Source organism: Alnus glutinosa, chromosome 4, assembly GCF_958979055.1.
Source record: "Alnus glutinosa chromosome 4, dhAlnGlut1.1, whole genome shotgun sequence".
In the NCBI taxonomy this organism is placed as follows: Eukaryota; Viridiplantae; Streptophyta; class Magnoliopsida; order Fagales; family Betulaceae; genus Alnus; species Alnus glutinosa.
In genome coordinates this window covers 35,609,062-35,633,077 of record NC_084889.1, presented here as the reverse complement: position 1 = coordinate 35,633,077, position 24,016 = coordinate 35,609,062, and the positions used below count along the sequence as shown (strand labels likewise).

At 41.3% G+C, this 24,016-nt stretch overlaps 1 protein-coding gene across 3 annotated transcripts in view; it reads left to right on the top strand.

Annotated features, from left to right (window-relative positions):
- LOC133865915 (uncharacterized) overlaps window positions 1-24,016 on the top strand; it is a 51,835-nt gene extending 27,819 nt beyond the window's left edge. For 2 of the 3 annotated variants that reach the window (XM_062302438.1, XM_062302436.1), the window contains exons 11-20: window positions 3,703-3,992; window positions 4,077-4,198; window positions 4,357-4,399; window positions 4,484-4,575; window positions 4,886-4,934; window positions 12,878-12,948; window positions 13,092-13,211; window positions 13,960-14,060; window positions 22,636-22,681; window positions 23,761-24,016. In XM_062302438.1, the coding sequence (XP_062158422.1) occupies window positions 3,703-3,992; window positions 4,077-4,198; window positions 4,357-4,399; window positions 4,484-4,575; window positions 4,886-4,934; window positions 12,878-12,948; window positions 13,092-13,211; window positions 13,960-14,060; window positions 22,636-22,681; window positions 23,761-23,811 (985 nt within the window). In that variant the 3' untranslated portion in view covers window positions 23,812-24,016. The remainder of the gene's footprint in view (window positions 1-3,702; window positions 3,993-4,076; window positions 4,199-4,356; window positions 4,400-4,483; window positions 4,576-4,885; window positions 4,935-12,877; window positions 12,949-13,091; window positions 13,212-13,959; window positions 14,061-22,635; window positions 22,682-23,760) is intronic. The other variant, XM_062302437.1, reaches the window with a different exon arrangement.

The following is a 24,016-nucleotide window of genomic DNA, read 5'->3' as shown; positions in this document are numbered from 1 at the left end:
TTTTGTTCTTTTTTTCTTCATTTGTTCTAGTGAATGCTTGTCTTAGTTTTGTTTTAAAGGTTAAATGTTTTTATAGGCTGGAAGCCGTACATCATTAAATTTTTATAGTTTTGTCTAGCCTTTCAGTGACTATGGTGTTGTAATAAGTTGTAGGATGTTACAAGATCTCATAATTTTGGCTCATAGAATCTGGTAGATTTGATATGTTTTTTAAATTGTAGTAGCCTTTAGGGTTTTCGGCTCTCTTGTATACTTTTTGTGTACAAGGGTTTTGTCCTTTTCTTTCAATAAAATTATTAGTGTTTGAACTGTTCTGTTAAACATTGTTTAATTTTAGCGCCTTTGTGTTATGACCAGCATTGTTAGCTGAAGCATTTTGTCACTTGTGATGCAATTGGTGGATCAGTGGATATGCCGTAAAAACCCTAGGATTGGCACTACGCCAAATTGTAACATTCAGATTATAGATATCTAGGCTGGGATTCATGAATAAATAGAAGTGGAAGATTTTCTTGTAAAAACTTGTATTAAGTTGATGGTATTTTATGTATAGAAGTGATTAGACTTTTATTTAAATGTCAATTGGGTTGGATATGCATAATACTTATCTAGTTTTGGAATTTCTTTAGATAAGTTAACTTCTTGGAATTTACTTTCGTTGATTTCTTGTTGCCCTGCCATTATTGGTATGAGTTCAGTTATATTCTTTGGAGTGTAAAGGGCAGGAATTAGTCCTATATAAGGGCTCATGTTAAAGGCCTTATTAGGAGAATAATATGTGGTGAGAGCTTTGTGTGTTTTGACTTATCCCAGTTAAAGAAAAAAAAATAAAAAATAGCAGAGAGAGAGAGAGAGATTTCCCCCAAAAAAATCCTCCCCCCTCACCACCCCTTTTGGTGCTCTAGATCCAGTGTTTATCTTCTCAGCCTCACTGCTTCTCTTCCTGTAATGGTTTCTTTTCTCATTTCTTTAATGATACTAACCTTATCAGGTCTATGTAACGCAATGAATGTGTTTGTTTTTAATCTTCAGACAGCCAAAATATTAGGGTCTGTTGGGTAGAGTTTTGAGAAGTGCTTAGAGTTTTGGGTTTTGACAATTGTAAAAATTGAGAATATTTATGGTGAGGGCCACATTTGAAAAAAGTGTTGTATGTGGGATTGGTGAGGGCCACTTCTCAAATCGTTTTGGTAAAAATTTGAGAAGTAATTTCGAAAAAGAAAAAATTGAATAGTGTTCCCTCAAAATGGAAGATTTTTTTTAATGGGGCTCTTGAGGGTTTTGGGTGTTGTTGGGTTTTGGGGTTTATGAGGGTCTTGTTGGGTTCTGCTTTATGGGCTAGCTGGGTTCTTCCTTTGTATACTCCTTGTGTACTAAGGGGCGCCTTACACTTTTTTAATGAAATTCCTATTACTTATCAAAAAAAAGGATAAACTCCGGACCCGTGTAATGCACCTCCACCACACGGATCAAATAAATCTGGCTTTCGCCAGGGGTGTGGCCCGAAGGAGTTTTTTGCACTCAATGAGATTCAAACCTTAGATCTGATGGTTATGCCACCAAAGTCCAAGGCCTTCACCACTTGAGCCAACCCAAAAACTTTTGCAATTTACAGTCTACGGTGGTGGCTGCTTGGTGGCAACTACCGCGGTGTCCGTTCCAGACGATCTTGGTGGCCACTGTGGAGACACCAAAAGTTCACAGCACCCACCGCGGGGCTGTTGGATGTTCACAGCAGACGCCATGAGGCCACCTGATGTTCTTGGCGGCCACCACGAGATCGCTAGAAGCTCACGACGGCCCCGCGAGGCCGTCAAACATTTACGGCTGCCACCACGGGGCCATCGGAAGTTCACAACAGCCATCACGGGGCCGCTGGACGTACATAGTGGCCACCGCAAGGTTGCGGAATGTTCCTTGTGGCCACCATAGGGCCGCCGAAAGTTCCTGTCGCCCTTTGCGGGACCGCTGGACATTAATGGCGGCCATCGCAGGACTATCGAAAGTTCATGATAATTATTTTTTTAGAAATGTTTTATGAGGTGTTTTGTGTTTTGAGAAGAGTTTTGTGGTTTGTTTTGAAAAGTGTATAGTAGTGGGGCCACATCTAAAAATCGTTTTGGATAAGTAATATTTGAGAAGAGTCTTCAGCATTTGAGAAGTGAAAAGAGTTTTGCAAGACTCTACCAAATAGACCCTTAGTTTCTAGGACAGTGTTAGGAGTGACATTCCCCCCATACATTTTAGGAGATAAAATAATAATGCCTAAGGTTGCATTAGGTTTGTGACTGGGGAACATGGAACAAATTTTTGGAATGGGCTTTGAAAACTTTGTGCTAGACATAGTTGTATGTATGTGTTTTATTTGATTTTGTTTTCATTTTACTGGTAGGTTGTAACCCCAAGGGGTTGGTTCGAGTGTTAAGGGCCTTGATTTTGGTGGCATTTCCATCAGGTCTAAGGTTCGAATCCCTTTAGGTGTAAACAATGAATTGGTGCTAGCTCGCCGGCGAAGCCGGAGTTTTACCCCATCCGTATGGAGGAAGCGCTTTGCACGGGTCCAAGGTTTACCCATTAGAGGTGGGAACACGAAGTGGCCCCCCGCCTTGAAAGTAGGGAGTGGTTTGAAAGGTGACTGGTGGTAGTAGGGAGGGGAGATAAGTGCCAATCTGTTACCCAGGTTGTTCTCATTATCTAGGCATCATCCAAGGTATGCTGCAATTTAAAATTCTTTCCTGGGAGGACTTAGGTTGGTAAGATGTTTAAGAAGTGTATTCTTAGTTTGGGTGATGTCTTTGATTGATTGTACATGACCTAGTAAAGAGGGTTTAGATCTTTCTCTACAGACACCTGTGCTTAAAGATCTAATATCCAATTTATCATTTGCTTTTCTACTTCTGATTTGGCCGGAGACATTTGGTGCTCAAATATGGAGTTTTTGGAATTGCTGGGGTTTTCGCATAAGAAGATGATAGTTTCTCTTGTTTTGATATTGTGCAGTTCCTTTAGCCAGTGGTGGTTCGCTTGAGCCTGTGGTTTATTGCTACTTCTTTAAAACTTATTCACCATGATTGCGAGATAAAGTGGAAGGTGAAACGCTAAGGGGTAAAACTTATTGACCATAGGCCCCAAGGGGTTGGCTTAAGTGGTAAGGGCCTTGGTCTTGGTAGCATTTTCATCAATTCTTTGGGGCTAGCCTACCAGCGAATCCGAACTATTACCCGATATATGTGGATAGGGGCGTTTTGCACGGGCCTGAGGTTTACCCTACAGAGGTAGGTATACAAAGTGACCCTACCTTAGAGGGGTTCATTGTGGAAGGTGAAACGCTTTCTTAGCTTATTAGAGGGGGAATTTTTTCAGCACATAAGGACTCTTAGCTTGGGTGCTAGTTTTTTTTTTTTTTTTAATAAATCTCTATCTGGACAAGTAACTTAATTGAAGATGATTTAGATGATGGGTTGTGCTCTCCCTATCTCATTGTCCAGTCCCCTGTCGTGAATCCCTTCCCTTTGCTATCTTCAGCTATCAAAACTGAATTTTTGTTCACCATGGAAACATAAGTCTAAATTTCTTGGATTTGTTGTAAATTATGTTCTGATCATCAGTGCTTGATAATGATTGCATGGCAAGTGCTGCATATGTAGTTTTCTTTATCATATTAACGTGTTGTCCTGCTGAAGTGTCTCTATTGTTTACCAGGGATCCTGCAGCCCATGATATACCTGTGCAGTTTGCTGTCACTAGAAGTGATGTACATGCCCCACGTTATGGGGAAGAAACCACCAGTAAGCAGGTCACATTTCGTGAACCTGTCAGCAATACTGAGATGGATGATCCAGAATCAGAGGGAAACCAGAATGAAGGAGAATCTTCAGCAAATTGGACTTCAGGAAACCCACCTTACACAACCGCAATTGACGATCCCGGCTCCTCATATTCTCCTTTCCTACCACCAGTACTTGAAGAGCCTTCTTCTTCATTTTCTGAGGGTAACATCTATTATCTATTGGTTTTGCTGTTCAGTCTCAGCACTGCAGGTGGCTATTTTAGATTGATTAGATTCCAATATGCAGCTGCAGATGATGATCCATTACCAGCAGTAGAGAACCTTCAAATATCAGGTGAAGCTTTTCCAGGGCGGGAACTCCAGGCAAATGGATATTCTATTAATGGAACAACAAGTTGTAACTTTGAGGTGCATTTTTCAGGATCCATTCTTGAATCTGTCTCATTGTTTGGTGCTTTTAGTGACAGGAATCTCTTGGATCCACCATGAAACACATAATGCTGTGGAATATTTATTTTTGATACCAATACTAATATATAATCTTGTGATGTTTTTTCCACTGCTAGTGGGTACGGCACTTGGAAGATGGATCTGTTAATTACATCGATGGTATTTTTTTCCTTGAGCGCATCTTTTGTGTTTCATTTGTATCTTTATCTGGAAATGTGGGTCTTATGGAGTTTCTGATGACAGGAGCAAAGCAACCAAACTATCTTGTCACAGCCGATGATGTTGATACATACCTGGCTATTGAAGTGCAGCCTCTGGATAACAGGAAGCGCAAGGTATTGTCTCTCATACTGTATAGCCAGTCCAACGTATTTTAAAATACTAGGACTTTAGATGTGGTTATTTAACCTTTCCTTCTCTTTTTCGTGTTGCAAATTCCAAGTATGAGTTGAGGCTTGAAGATATGAGAAACAAGTTATTAAAATATATAATGTCTGAACTGCTTTTTAAATCATCCGTGCCTATAGAGGGTCTCCTAAATTTTTTTTTTTTTTAGACAGTAGGCTTTTTAAATCTGGGCATTTTGAATTGTTGCAAAGTTCTACTGCTTGATTATTTAATAACTTTTTTTCTTTGTGAATGCAGGGAGAGCTTGTAAAGGTTTTTGCCAATGAGCATAAAAAGATCAGTTGTGGTAAGTAATTATGTTCTGATGAATCAAGTTTGAATTTTTTAGATTTGGTCTTACATGTCTTTCATTTAAGTTATGGACGCTATTTCCCTTTTGCACTCATCTACCATGATTCTTTGTGTTGGGGTGATCTCAGTTCTAGTGCTATTTTGCCTGGTGTCCTAAATTTAGTAAGGGGGAAGGTGTTGTTTGGAGTATCGTGTGTTGTGTTATATTTTTTTTCATCAAGCTCTCTCTCTCTCTCTCTCTCTCTCTCTCTCTCTCTCTCTCTCTCTCTCTCTCTCTCTCTCTCTCTCTCTGGAGTATCGTGTGTTGTGTTATATTTTTTTTCATCAAGCTCTCTCTCTCTCTCTCTCTCTCTCTCTATATATATATATATATATATATATATATATATATATATATATATATATATATATAAAATCAAAGGGCGCACCCAAGTAAGTACACATGGAGTATATAAGAGAAACATTTAAATCCAAAAAAGAAAAGAGATAAGTCATGAAAACTATAAATGTGCAAAGAATCATAAGCAGCTATCCATCGAAAAGGGGTATGGAAAAATAAGGTCTTTAGCTTTGCCGCCATCCTCTCATTGTCTTCAAAGCTTCAGTCATTTCTTTCTCTCCACATGCATCACATCAAACTGTAAACTAAATACAAAACTAGGAAAAGGGCCTTAAGCACTTGATGCTTAGGGTTTTGTATTAATCTGTATTTATAAGGATTTACAAGTACATGAATGCCGTGTACACTGTCATTTACATAAGGTAATAATCATTCTATTCTAGGAAGGTAGATATGGTAATATAGCCGTTGAGGTACAATAGGAAAGTTGCAAGAGAATAATGCTAGCTGTAGGTTTTATATGGAGAGAGTATCCGAGTGTGTGATTGTTGGGGAAGATTGCCTTGATTCACGGCTGATTGATCTAGGATTTGTGTGGCGGCTGCTAGGGTTTGTGTGCTGTCCATGAGTGAACTTGAGATGGTAGATGCGGCTGTTGGCATGGGATGTGAGTTGACCATTATATCCTTAACACCCCCCCGCAAACTGAGGGGAGGGACGACCGGAAGTTTGTCACGCAAGAAGCAGAAGCGATCGGCCGGGAGGCCTTTAGTGAAGATGTCGGCAAGCTGGTCGATGGTGGAGAGGTAGCGGAGCTGAATGTCTTTGTTGAGAACCTTGTCCCGGATAAAGTGGACATCAACTTCGATGTGCTTGGTGCGGGCATGAGAGACTGGATTGGAGGCAATGGCAAGAGCGCCGGAGTTATCACACCAAATTGTGGGAGGAGATGGCAAGGGAAGCTGTAATTCTTTGAAGAGCATGCGGAGCCAATAGAGGTCAGCAGTAGTGATAGCCATGGCACGGTACTCGGCTTCGGTGCTGGATCTGGAGACGACAGTTTGTTTCTTAGCGGACCAGGAGATGAGGTTGGAACCAAAGAAGATGCCATAGCCAGTGGTGGAGCGGCGATCGTCAGGGTTGCCAGCCCAATTGGATTCACAGAAGCCGTGGAGGGTGAAGGAGCCTTTGGTATAATGGAGGCCAAAATCGAGGGTGCCTTTGAGGTAACGAAGAACTCTTTTAGCTGCTGTCCAGTGCACGGAGGTGGGAGCTTGCATGTGCTGGCAGAGTTGATTCACTGAATAGGCAATGTCCGGGCGCGTGAGAGTGGCATATTGGAGGGCCCCAACGAGTTGTCGATAATCAGAAGGGTTGGGAAGGGGTTCACCATCATTCTTGGACATCTTGGAACCAGAGAGGCAGGGGCTGCGGTATGGCTTGGAGTCAATCATGCCAGCACGGTGGAGAAGGTCCTGAATGTATTTGGATTGCCGGAGGTGTATGCCAGTAGAGTCCCGGGTGGTTTGAATGCCAAGGAAGTAGGAAAGAGAACCAAGGTCCTTCATGGCAAAGTCAAGTTGGAGTTTGCCTATAACTGATTGCATGGAGGCGTTATCGTTACCTGTGATAATAATATCATCGACATACACTAAGAGAAAGATGTGAGATCCGTTAGTGTGGAAAGTAAAAAGAGAAGGATCAACTTGAGAAGTAGAAAATCCAATTTCTAAGAGAGAAGTAAAGAGCCGGGTGAACCAAGCCCGGGGAGCTTGTTTGAGCCCATAGAGAGCTTTATGCAACTTGCACACATAAGTAGGGAACTGAGGGTTTAGGAACCCTTGAGGCTGTTCCATAAAGACATCTTCATCAAGGTAGCCGTGAAGGAAAGCATTGGAGACATCCAGTTGTGTGATGTTCCAATCAAACTGAACGGCTAAGGCAATGAGTAACCGAATGGTGGGAGGTTTTATGACTGGGCTAAAGGTGTCATGGTAGTCAATTCCAGAAAGTTGATCAAAGCCTTTGGCGACGAGACGGGCTTTGTAACGGTCAATGCTGCCATCTTGTTTCTGTTTGAGCTTGTAGACCCATTTGTTGCGGACAACATGTTGGTGGGAAGGGCGGGGACAAAGAGACCAAGTGTTGTTGGAGAGGAGTGCTTGGAATTCAGCAGTCATAGCAGCAACCCATTCAGGTTGGGATGCAGCTTGACGGTATGTGGAAGGTTCGGGTGGAAGGACGACAGAGGTATAGGTGAGGAGGGGATGTTTGAGATAGCATGAAAGGTGGTGAAGTTAGGATAAGTTCGAGGTTTGGAGGATCCGGTTTGGGATCGGGTGATAGGACGGTTGCTAGGGGCTACTAGGTGGGTAGGGAGAGGAGGAGGGAAGATAGGGGAGGGGAGAGGGGCGGGGGTGGGGGTGGGGGAGGAGAGGAGAGGAGAGGAGCAAGGGTGGGGGACGATGGTAGAGGTAGAGATGTATGGGATGCTGGGGATGGAGATGCGGAGGGAGACAGGGGAGTGGAAGTGTAGTTTGTAGGGGCAGGAGGTGAGGATGTAGGTGAAGGGAGAGACGGAAGTGGGGAAGAGGGTAGGGGGAAAAGAGCAGCAGGTTGGAAGAAGACGGGAGTATTGGGGGCTGTAGTGATTTTACAGGACCCGTGAGAGAGAGATGGTGTTTTGGCTGGAAATTTGGTTTCATCGAAGACAACATTGCGGGAAAGGTATATTTTGTGAGAGTGAGGATCAAGACACCGGTAGCCACGTTGGTTGGCACCATAGCCGATAAATATGCAGGGCTTGCTTCTGAAGGATAGCTTATGAGCAGCATAGGGACGAAGCAGGGGATAACAGAGGCAACCAAAGGCACGGAGCAGTGTGTAGTCAGGTTCTTTATTGAAAAGTTTGAAGAAAGGGGAAGTGTTGTTTGTGACTGGTGAGGGTAGACGATTGATAAGAAAAATGGAGGTAAGGAAGGAGTCTACCCAGTATTTAGAGGGTAAACCGGATTGAGCAAGGAGGGTCAAGCCGGTTTCAACTATGTGTCTATGTTTTTTCTCAGCAATACCATTTTGCTGAGAGGTGTGTGGACATGTGAGTCGGTGAAAAATGCCATTTTGGTCCAAGAATTGTTTGAAGGTGGTGGAGGTATATTCTCCACCATTATCAGTTTGAAAATATTTAATAGTAGTGGAGAATAGATTTTCAACAAGTAATTTAAATTTAATAAAGCACTGAAAAACTTCACTTTTATTCATAATAGGATACAACCAAGTAAACCAGCTGTATTCATCAATAAACAAAACATAAAATTTGCACCCACTCAGTGATGGAACTGGAGAGGTCCATACATCGGAGTGGATTACTTCTAAAGGACTCGAGGAACTTCTAATGGACTCTGAAAACGGAAGTTGTTTGGACTTGCCAAGTTGACAACATTCACACACAGTGGACTGATTGACTGAACCGAGAAGAGGAAGGTGCTGATGACGAAACAGATGCTGTAAAATAGAGAGAGAGGGGTGTCCCAATCGTTGATGCCAATCCATGTCAGTGGTTTTGACACCAAGGAGGGTAGTGAACCCGGATGCTTTATTCAAGGAGTGAGGGTGCAACCGGATGGGGTACAACCCATTTTCACTGGGTCCGTGGAGCAGAATTTTCCCTGTCAAATTGTCCTTCACAGTAAAATCAATATCAGTTAGAGCAAACCAGCATTTGTTGTCTTTACAGAATTTGTTAATAGAAAGTAAGTTGGCAGAAGCAGCCGGGCAATGTAAAATTTGTGAGAGAAGAAGTTTAGAGGATGCAGAATTAGGGGATTGAACAATAGAAGAACCGGTGTTGTGAATAAGCAAACCTGTGCCATTACCGACGCCAACAGTTTCGGAGCCATCAAACGGTTGAGATTCTGTGAGGAGAGATGAGTCGGCTGTGATATGTGTGTTGGCACCGGAGTCGGCAAGCCATTCTTGATTAGTGAACTCTTCATTAGTCTGAGCAGTCATGGCAGCAAGTTGCATTGGTGGGTGACGGCCTTGGTAGGCGTAGTCCATGCGATGATAATAGTCTAGGGCACGGTGGCTGGTTTTACCACAGATTTGGCAAGGAGAGTACTGACGCGGGGGCTGAGCAGCACCATTGGTGGGGTGATTGCCAAAAGAAGTATTGGGTGAGGGTGGAGTTGGATGTCTTAGGGAGTAGTGATTAGGAGGGGTTGACTGGCGGAATTGACCAGGGGGACGGGGGAAGGGTTTTGGTTTCCTGAAGTTGTTGGGGCTGGGACGAAAGTTGGGATATGAAAATTGTTGGGTTGCTGAGGTGGTCGAAAGCGGTTGACATGAAGGGCAAAGGATCCTGCTTCAGGGTTAAGGGTTTGCTGCTGATTTTGAAGGAGAATTTCATGGCTCAACAATTCAGATTGGAAGTCATGAAAGGTGGTTTCACGATCACGTAAAGTAAAGGCAGTAACAAAAGAGTTGTAGATAGGATTAATACCATTGATAACATAGGAGATGAGACATCATCTTCAACGGGTTTTCCCACTGCTGAGAGTTCGTCAGACCAAGTTTTGGCTTGGCTGAGGTATTCAGTGCAAGTTTTGTTCCCCTGCTGCAAGCGTTGTAACTGGCGCTTGAGATGGGAAATTCTGGACTTTGATTGTGCTGCAAACCGTGTTGCCAAACTGCTCCAGGCAAGCTGCGATGTTTTTAAACCGTACATCGAAGGTACCAATGGAGGAGCAAGAGAGCAGATAATAAGATTCAGCAGTTGCTGATCTCTTCGCAGCCATGAAACATAGGCTGGATTCGGAATTTCACCATTACCATCTGTATTGGCAATGAGTTTCGGGGGGCATGGATCTGATCCATCCAGTAGGCCTTGGAGTTCATAACCACACAAGATAGGTTGAAATTGAGCAACCCATCCGAGATAGTTAGGACCTTCTAATTTGATGCTTCCAAGTTGGGTGACATTGGGCATGAGATCTGAAGTAGTAGGAGCGGCGGCGGTAGGAGTGGCCATGGATGAGCGTTGGCTGTTGGTAGGCTATGATACCATGTAAACTAAATACAAAACTAGGAAAAGGGCCTTAAGCACTTGATGCTTAGGGTTTTGTATTAATCTGTATTTATAAGGATTTACAAGTACATGAATGCCGTGTACACTGTCATTTACATAAGGTAAGAATCATTCTATTCTAGGAAGGTAGATATGGTAATATAGCCGTTGAGGTACAATAGGAAAGTTGCAAGAGAATAATGCTAGCTGTAGGTTTTATATGGAGAGAGTATCCGAGTGTGTGATTGTTGTGGAAGATTGCCTTGATTCACGGCTGATTGATCTAGGATTTGTGTGGCGGCTGCTAGGGTTTGTGTGCTGTCCATGAGTGAACTTGAGATGGTAGATGCGGCTGTTGGCATGGGATGTGAGTTGACCATTATATCCTTAACACAAACAAAGCAGGATCATCTTCCACAAAGCTTCACTATAAGAATTACCAGTCTTTCTTCTCCAACAAGCGAGGAGATCTCTCACCAAACGAGGCATGACCCATGCTAAGCCAAATATAGTACCATAAGCCACTAACTATATTGCAATGGAGCAAGAGGTGGTTAACGGTTTTCCTACTCTTACACGTATAACACCAATCTACTACAATGATTTTTTGCTTTTTTAAGTTGTCCATTGTAAGGATCTTACCTAAAGTAGCTGGCCGAGCAACGAAAGCCACTCTTAAAGGGGTCCTTTTGTGCCAAATACACCTCCAAGGGAAGGGATTGCTGTCATGGGGGATAAGATATTATAGAACAATTTTACATCAAACAACCCTTTGTTGGAGGGGTTCCAACAAAGTTTGTCAACACCATCTTGTTCAAGCCTAATGGAATATAACTGATCGAAGAACGAGGAAAAGAATTCTAACTCCCAATCATGCGCCACTCTAACAAAATTAGCATTCCACTGAGAAGAGCCAGTAGAGAACTGAGGATGATTAGCCACGGAAGCATCCCTAAGGGAGGCAATGCTATACAACCCTGAAAAAGTTGTCTTAAAGGGACGTTCCCCACACCACACTTTGTGCCAAAAACTAATTTTGGAGCCATCACCCACCTTGAATCTAGTACTTTTGGAAAATTCTTCCCACCCCCTCCTAATGAATTTCCAGAGACCCACCCCATAAGACCCAAGGATTTCATTAGAGCACCACCCACCCCACCCCACTGACTGCCATATTTAACAGCCACTACCTTTCTCCAGAGAGCATCTCTCTCTCTCTCGTATGCATAGTGCTGTATGCCATAACCACTTCCCTAGAAGGGCTCGATTGAACATGATTAAATTTCGAACTCCAAAACCCCCCTTAGAGCTTGGAGAACATACCTTGGGGCAGTTGTTTTCCTTATGCATTGACTTAGGCTTTCTATTCCTCTCTTGCTTGTTTGGCATACTTAATGAAATTTGTCTCACTGCACCACAGCCAAACTTTCCATGAGAACTTTTTTATGAATCAAAGTGGAGAAGTTTTGGAGAATTGCTTCTCTAGAACATGCAGGAAATCTAATAATATTTTTTATTGTGAAATGAAAAGGAAAAGAGAAAAAAAAACTACAAAATACATTGTCAAGATTTTTGGTTTGCTTTTCCATTCCTCATACTTTTGTTAACATTTTCTGGCTGGATTCTCTTTAGGTTTTTCATGTTACAGTAAAACCGCATTCCAATTAATAGTCAAACTTTGGAATGTGTATGGGATACCATTACGGTTCAATATCTCAATAGCACCTCAGTCTAGAGCTTCAAATGAGATTTCCTATTATTATATGTATTTGGCATCTCTTCATTCTTTTCTGCTTTGCATCATATCCTGTTTCTGCTTCTCAAATAGGTGACCTAGCCATACACGATGAAAAGACAAAGTAATAAGTTATCTTGTTTCGCAAGTTGGGACTCATTTTTTCCTCCCCTTTTTTAGGCCCAGCTCTTCTCAGGCAACTGGCAAAATTGGAATACGTAACATGGTTGGACAAATTTGACTTTGCAAGACATTTCTGTACAAAAGTAGCATACAAAATGATGAACTTTTTTTTGTTTTGTTTTCAATTGCATTGAGGTGTTAAAGTATGGATGTCTTCTTTTGTTGTGGGTAGCCTACATTATATTTCTCTTTGACTTAAATTCCCTTTTCTTTTCCATTTAATATGATAGAGGAGGTGTTAGAGTTGTTTCTCCATACGCTGTATCTCTGGTCGATGGCTTTTTTGTACCCTTTATCCATCAGCTTTGCTGATTTTCTTGCTTCTTTTTCCTTTTCTAGTTAGGTGTTTCCTGTTGTATACTTCCATTGTACGTAGGGGCGCCTTACGCTTTTAATAAAACTAAACTTACTTATCAAAAAAAAATATGATAGCCATTGTATCTGTTTTGATACCTTATCTTTTCTATTGACTATAAGTAAACTCTATTTCGGTGCTTGCACATTTTTCATGGCATATAATTGTTCTTGAGAACCTCGGGGTATTATATTGCTAAGTTTTTCAGTTATATACCGCAAAACCTGAAAGAATTACAATTATTTTCAACTTTTTTACAGATTCTGAAATGCAAAACCACATAGAGAAGACTTTTTATGGTGGTCAAGCTTCATATAAAGTATTCCTGTCGGTATGGCTTCAATGGAAATCCCCAAGTTACTATTCTGTGTTTCCAACGTGTTTATTGTTTTGCTGAGGGAGCAACCCCCACCCCCCATTTAACTTCCATTGTGTGTAAAGGCTTTGCAAATTTTTTTATACAATTTTTTACAGACTAGGTTTCTTGATATATGGGAACCGGCTTCATTGGCAATTAAGAAGGAAGGTTACAGTATCAAGTGTGCTGGACCAAATGGCGTTGTAGTCACTGAAAAGTTTTCACCAACCACTAGTGTATGATTTCTTCCTTGTTTAATGTTTTAGATATTTGGTATTAAGAGCTTGGCCATCTTAAATTGTATAAGAATTTTCGGTTTAGATGGTTTGCATATTGAAAAGTTTATGGCTTATGATATCGATTATTGTAAGATTTTGGGAGAACTAAGAGTGAACTGAAGATCTAGGTACTTATCTCTTCCCCATTAGATTTTGAATAAATTCATTTTTTGTAGTTCCTTTGCATTTAGGGTGAGGCAAGATGTGTCCTGTTCTATCTGTGAGCCTTATCTGAAGTGTAATCAAGCCTGCTCAGTACCATGAGCCTAGGCTATCAGGACCTGGTTTAAATCGATAGACTAATTTCCTCAGATTGTAAAGGAAATTAATGTATTAAATTCCAATTAGCTATTTGATGTTAATTGGTGCAGATGAGCGTACAAAAAACTCAAGAAAGAAGGAATAAGAATTATTAGTTCACAGCCTGTTTTTGTAAACCTTAGAAACAATTAGTTATCCTCCATATTTTTCTAAGAATAATTTAGCATGTAATTGCATTGGTTAACAATATAATGCCTGTCTGCTAAACTAAGTTTTATTAAAATTAGCAATACATCTTGCAATATGTCAAGGGCCAAAGGATGACGTCATGGGTTAAATCCATTAGGACGTGGAGCTGTATTTAGCTGTCGAAGAAAATATATCTGTTCATGATCAAGCTTTAGGTAGTCCTTGATTTTATTTTCATTCTTTTTCCTTTGTTTAGGTTGCAATTCAATTTGGAAATCCTACAGAATTTTCGATAACTGGTTCTGGAGGTGCTGAGCATCTCTTACGAGCAGATAACAACTTGATTGACTTTAGCTGGTATGTAACTAGTGTTTCCCATACAGTTTTTTTCTTTTTTTTAAGTAATTTCAATATCATTAAATAATCGCAAAGGAGCACAACCTTAGTACACAAAGAGTATACAAGAGAACCCCAAATATGTAGAAAAATAACAAAAGTTCAAAAAATCTACAAAACTAGAGACAAGCAAGCGATGATGAGCAAATATCCAAGTGTCGAACGCGTTGAACATAATCTTCCGCAACTCTATTACCAAAGTCTCTACATCTTCGAAACTCCGAGCATTCTGTTCTCACTAAAGGCATCATATTAAATACAATGCAGCCTACTGTATTTGAAGATTTCCATGAAATGCACGAAATTTTTATATACTGGTTAATATGGATAGAACCTAGGAAGTACCAATACCGAAATTTTTATATACTGGTTATTTAATAGCATCATAAACTGTACCATAAACTATGTTCCAAGAAGAGATTTTATCATGGTTATTTATGTTCCTGATCCTTTGAAATGTGCTATGTTAAAGCAAGCAAAAATGGAAAATGAGTTGAAGTTATGTTCTGTAAAATTTGAATTAATAAAACTTGTTCAACTTCTTTCAATGTTAAATATATATATATATTTTTTATTTTATTTTTTTATTTTTTATTTAAAAGTTTGTTATATTTTCCATCAACAATTGGTTGTTGATGGAGCAAGAAACTTTCACTGTCAGTGGCAGTTGTATCTATTCAAGGCTGATATTTAAACTATTAAACAAGTACCTAGTATAATGTATGCAATTGGCCTTAGCTAATAGCGTATGAGATACTAGAAATGAAAGAGGATAAGAGGTGATGTAGGACTGCAGTGAAGCAATTATAGACAGTCAGCTAAGCAGTGTTTTTCCTGGGTCTAATTTGGGAAAAAATGTGGGTTTAGGTTTTGCAAGAGTTGCAAAGGTAGAGGCATGTTAAAGGAAGAAAAATAAACTTTGGGCTGTTATGGGGACGTGAATTGTACCTGAGAAGAGTGTCAGGTCTGTTTCTAGGAATCTGTATGTAACACCTCATAACTCATATTGAAAATATGATTAGCCCACATAAAGTAGGTGGATTATTTTTTTTTTGATAAGTAATAATTCATAAAAAAGCGCAAAGGGGCGCAACCCTAGTACACAGGAAGTATACAAAAGAGCCCTTAGTCAGAGGAAATAAACGAACATGAAAGTAAGAAATCAGCAAACGACATACGACCCGGGCTATGCGCCGACACCCACAGATATAACATATTAAGCACATTTCTACAAATAGCCCCAACTGTAACCTCTACATCCTCAAAAAGCCTAGAATTTCTCTCACACCACAAACCCCACAAAACACATAAAGGAACCTGTTTCCAACTACGGATAGCAGAACCACGACCCAGCAAGGTGCCCCAACCACTTATTAAAATCCAAAACACTACTAGGCATAACTCACTCCATCCCAAACAAGCTATAAAAGTAACTCCAAACAACCCGCGCCACGTCACAATGAAGAAGGATGTGATCAACGGATTCCCCATGCTTCGTACACATAACACACCACTCTACCACCACAATACCATGCCTACGTAAATTATCATGAGTTAAAATCTTTCCTAAAGCTACTGTCCAAACAAAAAACGCCACCCGCTTTGGAGCTTGAACACGCCATATTCCCTTCCAAGGGAAATAAGCCGCCTCGTGACCAACTAATGCTTTATAAAAAGTCTTCACTTCAAAATTCCTCTTCTTAGAAAGATTCCAAACCACCCTATCAACCTCTCCATGCCAAATCCGAATAGAGTATAATTGTTCATAGAAGGATATCATCATCTCCACCTCCCAATCTTGAGCATAGCGCGTAAAGGGAACATTCCAATGAGCCACACCTCCTACCACAGACAAATTATCCACCACCCAAGCATCCGGAAAACGAGCAATAGAGTACAAAACTGGATAGCAAAGCTTGAGCAGCCTGTTCCCACACCATAAGTCATGCCAAAAGCGAATATGAGACCCCTCACCCACCTCAAAACGCAAGTACTTGGCTAAATTATCCCACCCCCTTCGGATAAACTTCCAAACACTCACACCATAAGACCCCGTCGCCGGTAAAGAACTCCATCCTCCCCTTACACTCCCATACTTCACCTCAATCACCAATCTCCAAAAAGCATCACGTTCCTGTGAAAACCTCCATATCCACTTCCCCAATAAGGCTTGATTAAACTTAATAATATTACGAACTCCCAATCCACCTACCTTGATTGGAGAACAAACCCGATTCCAATTGACTAAATGAAATTTAGTCTCATCCCCCAAACCACTCCATAGAAACTCCCTTTGAAGCCGCTCCAATTTCTTGGCTATAATTACAAGAATGGGAAACAAGGATAAAAAATAAGTAGGAATGCTGGACAGTGTACTATGAATCAACGTCACCCTGCCACCCTTGGATAGATAGATCTTTTTCCAACTAGCCAACCTTCGCTGTACCTTCTCAATAACCCCATTCCAGATAGAAAGAGATTTAAACGACGCCTCCAGCGGCAGACCCAAATATGTCATCGGTAAAGACCCAATTCTACAACCCAGAATATGAGCCAAAGACTCCACCTCATCCACCTCACCAATTGGGACCAATTCAGATTTGCCAAGATTAATCCTCAACCCTGACACCGCTTCGAAGCATAAGAAGGTACACCTCAAATTTCGAACATGTTCAACCTGTGCCCCACAGAAAATTAATGTATCATCAGCAAACAACAAATGATTCACCACTAACGCTTCATTCTCCCTGATACCCACTGAGAAACCAGACAACATGCCTTGGAGCATAGCCTCATTCAACATCCTACTTAGCGCTTCCATAACCACCACAAACAGCAAAGGAGAAAGAGGATCACCTTGTCTAATCCCCCTTGAGCTCTGGAAGAAACCTGTCGGCACACCATTAACCAAAATAGAAAATTTTACAGAAGAAACACAAAAATTAATCCATTTCCTCCACCTCTCCCCAAACCCACACCTCTGAAGCATGAAGAGTAAAAAATCCCAGTTCACGTGATCATATGCTTTCTCCAAATCCAACTTGCATAATAACCCCGCCTCCCCCGACCGCAACTGGCTATCCAGGCATTCATTGGCAATAAGAACTGAGTCCAGGATTTGCCGACCACCAATGAAGGCATTCTGAGAGCTCGGAATCAATTTCCCCAACATCGATTTGAGCCTGTTAGCAAGGACCTTAGAAATCATTTTGTAGACCCCTCCCACCAAGCTGATAGGCCTAAAGTCCTTAATCTCCTCCGCATCTACCTTATTAGGGATAAGGGAGACGAAAGTTGCATTCAAACTCCTCTCGAACTGGCAGCTATTATGAAACTCTGAGAAAACCACCATAATATCTTGTTTGAGAACAGCCCAACATTTCTGAAAGAAAGCCATAGAGAAACCATCTGGGCGCGGAGCCTTATCCCCGTTCATCTCCCGCACCACCTCCCATACCTCCTGCTCCTCAAATACACGTTCCAACCAGAGGCACTCATCCGTATCAATGGAAGAGAAAGAAATCCCGTCCACCCTAGGCCTCCACGAACTCTGCTCGGTGTACAAAGTGTCATAATAATTGACAATGTGCTCCTTAATCTCCACCGAATCTGTAGACATAGCCCCATTAAACCTCAGAGCTCCCACATGGTTGTACCTTCGATGCGAATTTGCCACCCTATGAAAAAATTTAGTGTTATTGTCCCCTTCCTTCAGCCACAAAGCCCGAGATTTTTGCCTCCAATTAACCTCCTCGAACAGGAGTGTTTTTTCCATTTCCATGATCATGTTAGACTTCCGTACCTGCTCCTCCTCCATCAGCCCCCGAGACTCCTCTACACCCTCCAACTCTTTAATACCTTCCAATAACTCCTTCTTCTTCTTCTCCACATCACCGAAAACCTCTTCATTCCACTTCTTCAAGTCTACCTTTAAAGCTTTCTACTTTTTCGCCAACACATAACTTGGCAAGCCTTGAAAATCATAAGACTCCCACCACTGTTGCACTTGTTCCACAAAACCATCGGACTTGAGCCATAAAGTAGGTGGATTATAAAAGAGCTCGTGGGTGTTTAAGTTCTACATTGGTCCCTTACTTGGTGAAACTGAGCTTTATAAGTGATTTTAGAGAGTTTCAATTGCAACTTGACTAGTTCTTTTAGAGTAATAGCACAAATGCGGTTGTTGCTTTCTCTTGGTCGTTAAACTGGATGCTAGTTGATGAGCGTTGAGTTAGGGTTTCAAGGTAAGAATTTTTAAGGCCTCGAGAGTTCTTCTAACAAATTTGCTAGCAAGTTTATATGGATTTTAAGTAGCAAGAAGTTGAAAAAGAAGGGAAGGGGAGGAGGAGATGTTCTAGGCTTCCACCTTGTTGCATCACAAAGTCTTAAAAAATAAGCATAATAACTCATGTTTAAGGAGACCCATTATTAGAACCATGGACCTTTACCACCGCCCATGTTCAGCATATCTGAACTATAAAAATATGTTGATTTCTCTATAAGCCGTATGATTTCTACTGCGGTTTTTTGATAAATAAGAGAAATATCATTAAAAAGCGCAAAGCGCAATCAAGTACACAGGAAGTTTACAAGAAAGGCATCTAAGAGGAAGTAGAAAACAATACAAGGAAATCATTAAAACTAAATGTTAAGGGTGCGAGGAAATGAGATCCTCAATAGTTCTTTCTTTGTCTTCAAACTGCCTATCATTGCGTTCCCTCCATAAGCACCACATAAGGCAACAAGGGACCATCTTCCACACGACTGCACTCCGAGAGCGACCACCCGTCCACCAGCAAGCGAATAAATCTACCACCCGAAGAAGCATAACCCAAGACAGACTGAAGCGACTAAAGATGGCGTTCCACAAAGCGCGAGCTAACTCACAATGGAGAAGAAGATGATCCACTGACTCCCCATTCATTTTGCACATGCAACATCTATCAATCACTATGACCCGCTTCTTCCTGAGATTGTCCAAAGTAAGGATCTTCCCATGCGTTGTCGTCCAAGCAAAGAAAGCTACTTTCAAAGGAACCTTGGTCCACCAGATACTTTTCCAAGGAAAATGAATAGCCTCTTTGCAAGCAAGAGTCTTATAGAAAGATCTAACATCAAATTTTCCTTTGTGAGAAGGAGACCACCATAGCTTATCCTCCCCATCATAATTCACTCTGGAAGAGTACAACAAAGAGAAAAAAGAGGCCAAAACATCCACCTCCCAGTCATGGGCCGCTCGGAAAAAGCTAACATCCCACTGATAAGACCCACTCACCACAACCAAATGGTCCGCTACAAGAGCATCTTTGTCACGCGCAATATCATACAAAACTGGGAAAGCTTCCTTGAGAGGCACCACACCACACCACACATTATCCCAAAAACAGATCCTAGATCCATTTCCCAACATGAGTCTGATATGGTTGCGAAACGAACTCCATCCCTTCCTAATATTCTTCCAAAGCCCCACTCCGTGAGACCCAGGGGGGTCTAAAGAACACCAACCATCCCGAGTAGGTCCAAACTTTGCATCCACAACAGATTTCCACCAAGCATCTCTCTCATGGACATAGCGCCACAGCCACTTCCCTAAAAGAGCCTTATTGAAGAGCCTCAAATTCCTGATGCCCAAGCCACCACTTGAAATAGGGGAACAAACCTTGGGCCAATTAACCAGATGAAATTTAAATTTTTCACCTATGCCACCCCACAAGAAATCTCGATACAACTTCTCTATACGACTAGCTACACTAGAAGGAATAGGGAATAGAGATAGAAAGTACGTCGGAAGATTAGAGAGAGTGCTTTTTATCAGGGTTACTCTGCCACCCTTCGACAAATACAACCGCTTCCAGCTAGCCAGACGTCTCTCGATCTTCCCAACTACCTCATCCCAGCTAGACTTAGCCTTAAAAGGAGCCCCCAATGGAAGACCAAGATATTTTAAAGGAAGAGACGAGACTCCATAACCCAAAATGCCAGCAAGATCATCCATATTATCCACAATACCCACAGCAACCAAAACTGACTTATCCAAATTAATCTTCAAACCTGAAACAGCTTCAAAGGACAGTAATAACATTCGAAGATAGAGAAGATGATCAGAACTAGCCCTGCAGAAAACTAAAGTATCGTCTGCGAATAAAAAGTGAGAAACATTAATCACTCCAGTGCTTCTAGAGCCCACAGAGAAGCCAGAGAGAAAGCCCCTTTGAACAGAAATAAAGAACAGCTTACTAAAAGCCTCCATCACAATGACGAACAAAAGAGGCGACAGAGGATCATCTTGTCTAATACCACAAGAGCTGCCTAAAAAACCACCTTGTTGGAAGGTTTCAAAGTTGGTAATGCCGCTTTTTCGCTTCTGTTTGCCGATGATACTCTAATTTTTTGTAGTGCTCATTCTTCTCAGTTGCGTCATTTGCGGGGGCTCTTCCTTCTGTTTGAAGCTGCTTCAGGTTTGAAGGTTAACTTTGCTAAGCCAAACTTAATTCCAGTGGGGAATGTTGATCAAGTGTCAAGGTTAGCCGACATTCTAGGTGTGCGATTGCTTCTTTGCCGGTAAAGTATCTTGGTCTTCCTTTAGGGGCTTCCTATAGGTCCACTCATATTTGGGACGGGGTTATCGAGAAGATTGAGCATCGACTGGCTAGTTGGAAAAGGTTATATCTATCCAAGAGTGGTAGGGTCCCTTATTAAGAGTACCCTTGCCCGATGTGCCTACTTATTATTTGTCTCTGTTCCCTATCCCAGGAAGTGTTGCTTCTCACATTGAGAAGTTAAAATGGGATTTTCTATAGGGTGGGATGGGTGAAGAGTTTAAATATCACCTGGTGAGTTGGTAGAAGGTTTGTACCCCAATTTCAGAAGGGGGGCTGGGTTTTCGGAATTTGTTGAAGTTCAACCGCGCTTTGTTAGGCAAATGGTTGTGGCGGCTTGGTATAGAGAGATGCTCGGTGGAGAGTTGCGGTGGAATCCAAGTTTGGCAGTTTGTGGGGTGGGTGGTGCTCACGCGAGCCTGTTGGTGCCTTTGGGGTGGGTTTGTGGAAGAATATTAGGAAAAGGTGGGAGACTTTCTCTGGTTTTACTAGATTTGAGGTGGGGGATGGGGTTAGGACAAAATTTTGGCATGATCCGTGGTGCGAGGATATGGTTTTAAAGGAAGCTTTTCCTGTTCTTTTTGGTATTGCTTGGGTACAGGATGCCTCCGTAGCGGATAATATGGAGATTTTGGGCGGTTCTATTCAGTGGAACATGAGCTTTGTTAGAGAGGCACATGATTTGGAAGTGGGTGTCTTTGCCTCCTTTTTTCAGGTGCTACACTCAGCCACAGTGAATAGAGATAGTGCAAATAGGCTTTGGTGGGTCCCTTCCAAGAAAGGTGCGTTCAAGGTCAAGACCTTCAATTCCTTGGTTGGCTTTGAAGGTAGACGCTTTCCTTGGAAGAGTGTGGCGGACTCAAGATCCTTCGAGGTCGGCTTTTTTTTCGTGGTTAGCAGCCCTAGGCAAGATACTTACGGTTGATAATCTTAGGAAGAGGAATGTCATCATTGTGGATAGATACTGCTTGTGTAAGAGAGATGGGGAAACTATGGATCACCTTCTTCTTCACTATGATGTGGCTTCCACCCTGTGGATTCACGTTTTTACTCGGTTTGGTATGTCTTCGGTTATGCCTAAAAGAGTTATCAATTTATTTGCTTGTTGGTGAAGTCTAGAAGGTCAAAGAGTGCTGCGGTTTGGAAGATGGTGCCTATCTGCATTTTCTGGTGTGTTTGGAAGGAATGAAATCTTAGGTGTTTCGAAGATCAAGAGAATTCTATGGAGGATATTTTAGCTTCGTTTTTTCGTACGCTGTATCTTTGGACGGTGGCCTTTTTGTCACCTGTGTCGATTAGCTATTCTGATTTTCTTGTTCGTTTTTCTTTTTCTCGTTAGGTGTTTCCTTTTGTATACTTCCAGTGTGCTAAGGGGCGCCTTACGCTTTCAATAAATCTATGTACTTATCAAAAAAAATATGTTGATTTCTAACATCGAAGAAGACTAAATAAAATAAACCCATGGGCTTTGCCTTGGGTTGTAAAAAGTTGTCGCCCCAAGACCTCGGCCAAGATAATATTTCTTGTGGGGTTGGCCATATGTTAGCTTTATTACTCATCAAACCACCCCCCGGCAAACACCCCTCCCCCTACCCCAAAATCATGGCATCCTCTCACCACACTAATGAAAAATAAGAATGGAAAAAATAAATGAACGAAAATAAAAAGAAAATGGGCATGTTTTTCAATTTATCGTATTTATCTTGCCTCCTGAGAATAGCTTCTAATTAAGTTCTTGAGTGATTATTGATGTCACAAATCTGAATATCAACCTGGTGCATCGTTGTTGTTTTATTACTCGGTTTCAGAAGTTTCTGTTAATAATCATTTGCATTTGTTGTTTGCTGTTTATGGTGATCTCTCTCTCCCTCCCTCCCTCCCTCCCTCCAATTTGACTGACTGCTTGCTTTTGTTTTTTTTTTTTTCTCCTTATGCAGTTCTAGAGATACGATTGTGCTCACCTTGAGATTATTCATCCAAAGGGTATAATTTTTCATTTTCTAGCTGTTCCCTCTTGGTATAATGACATGGAACTCTGCTTTTGTCCATGTAGAACAGTCAATTTTGTCTCTTCTTTCTTTGCATCTACTGCTATATTCCATTTTAAAATGTAGATGCATGTATATTTCATGTTTTTGTAAATACATTTTGTGTGTGTGTACTTTTTAAAATGTAGATGCATGTATGTATGCATCTAAGAAATCAGGTATTACTCAGGTGTGGAACCTGCAGATGTCATTAATTGTTATACTGATCTTACAAGGTATGAAATCAAAGAATATATAGACTTGGAGAGACTCCCTTATTTAGTTGTTGATTTAGGGTTACCTATACTCTTTCCCATAGCCCTGGGATCGTCTTGATCTCCTATGTGCAAAATGAAACGGAGTTGTTCCTAAACACAAGGAGGGGCTGCTGCTGGATATCAACGATTCTGGGTTGCCATGATCCTTCCCTCTCTTTCAATGTTGACTGCAATCAGGGCAAGGATGGATAATAGCTAAACCATATACATTAGCATAAAATTTGTCTCTAGCCAGCTTTACCCGCTTATGTACCTAGGGCTTCTAATTTTCTGTCGGACTCTAAACAGACCATGTACAACTTGGAAAAGAGCAGTTCAGGACACTTATAATTCTGTAAAGAAAAATTTTCATGTCCATATTTAAATCCAAGTCAGTTCCAGCCTGCCCAATATTTGGACAATCTGAACACTGTACCCAAATATATGTTGAAAGATCTATTTAAACATTAATTCCGTAATCTGAAGATTGCTTAAATATTTTTATATAGGTTGAGAAATATGTACATGAGGATTTCATATATTTCACAACTTTCTAGAATCATTAAGTTGGTTATGTATTTAATATGTATTCTTCTTGCCTTGATAGTTTGTCGGACAAGAGATTATGCTAGTTTATTTAAGCATCTTATCTTGAGGGCTAAATTTGATCAAGGGTTGCATTTTGGATATTTGGTATTGCCAGATTTTTGTTCTTTCAAGACTTGGTTCCACTTAAAAATATTTACTTATCCTTCTCATACTGTATTGTGTTTTTCAGTCTCTTGAAAGGAGGAAAGGAAAGAAGAGGGGTATATTCTTTACCAAGTAAGGTCCATTATGTTCTATAGCAAAATCCAACTTCGAAAGAGGACCTGCTTTTGTGGCTGTCCATTTACACAGTTGTGGATCAGGGTTGCCGAGTACGTTTCCAGGGTGGCTTTGTGTGGTATTTTCAGTATTTGTTACAGGGAGGAATGAGCTTGAGTTGAAATTTGTAATTGTATGCAACGATCGATGCTTTATTTTTTGCCCTC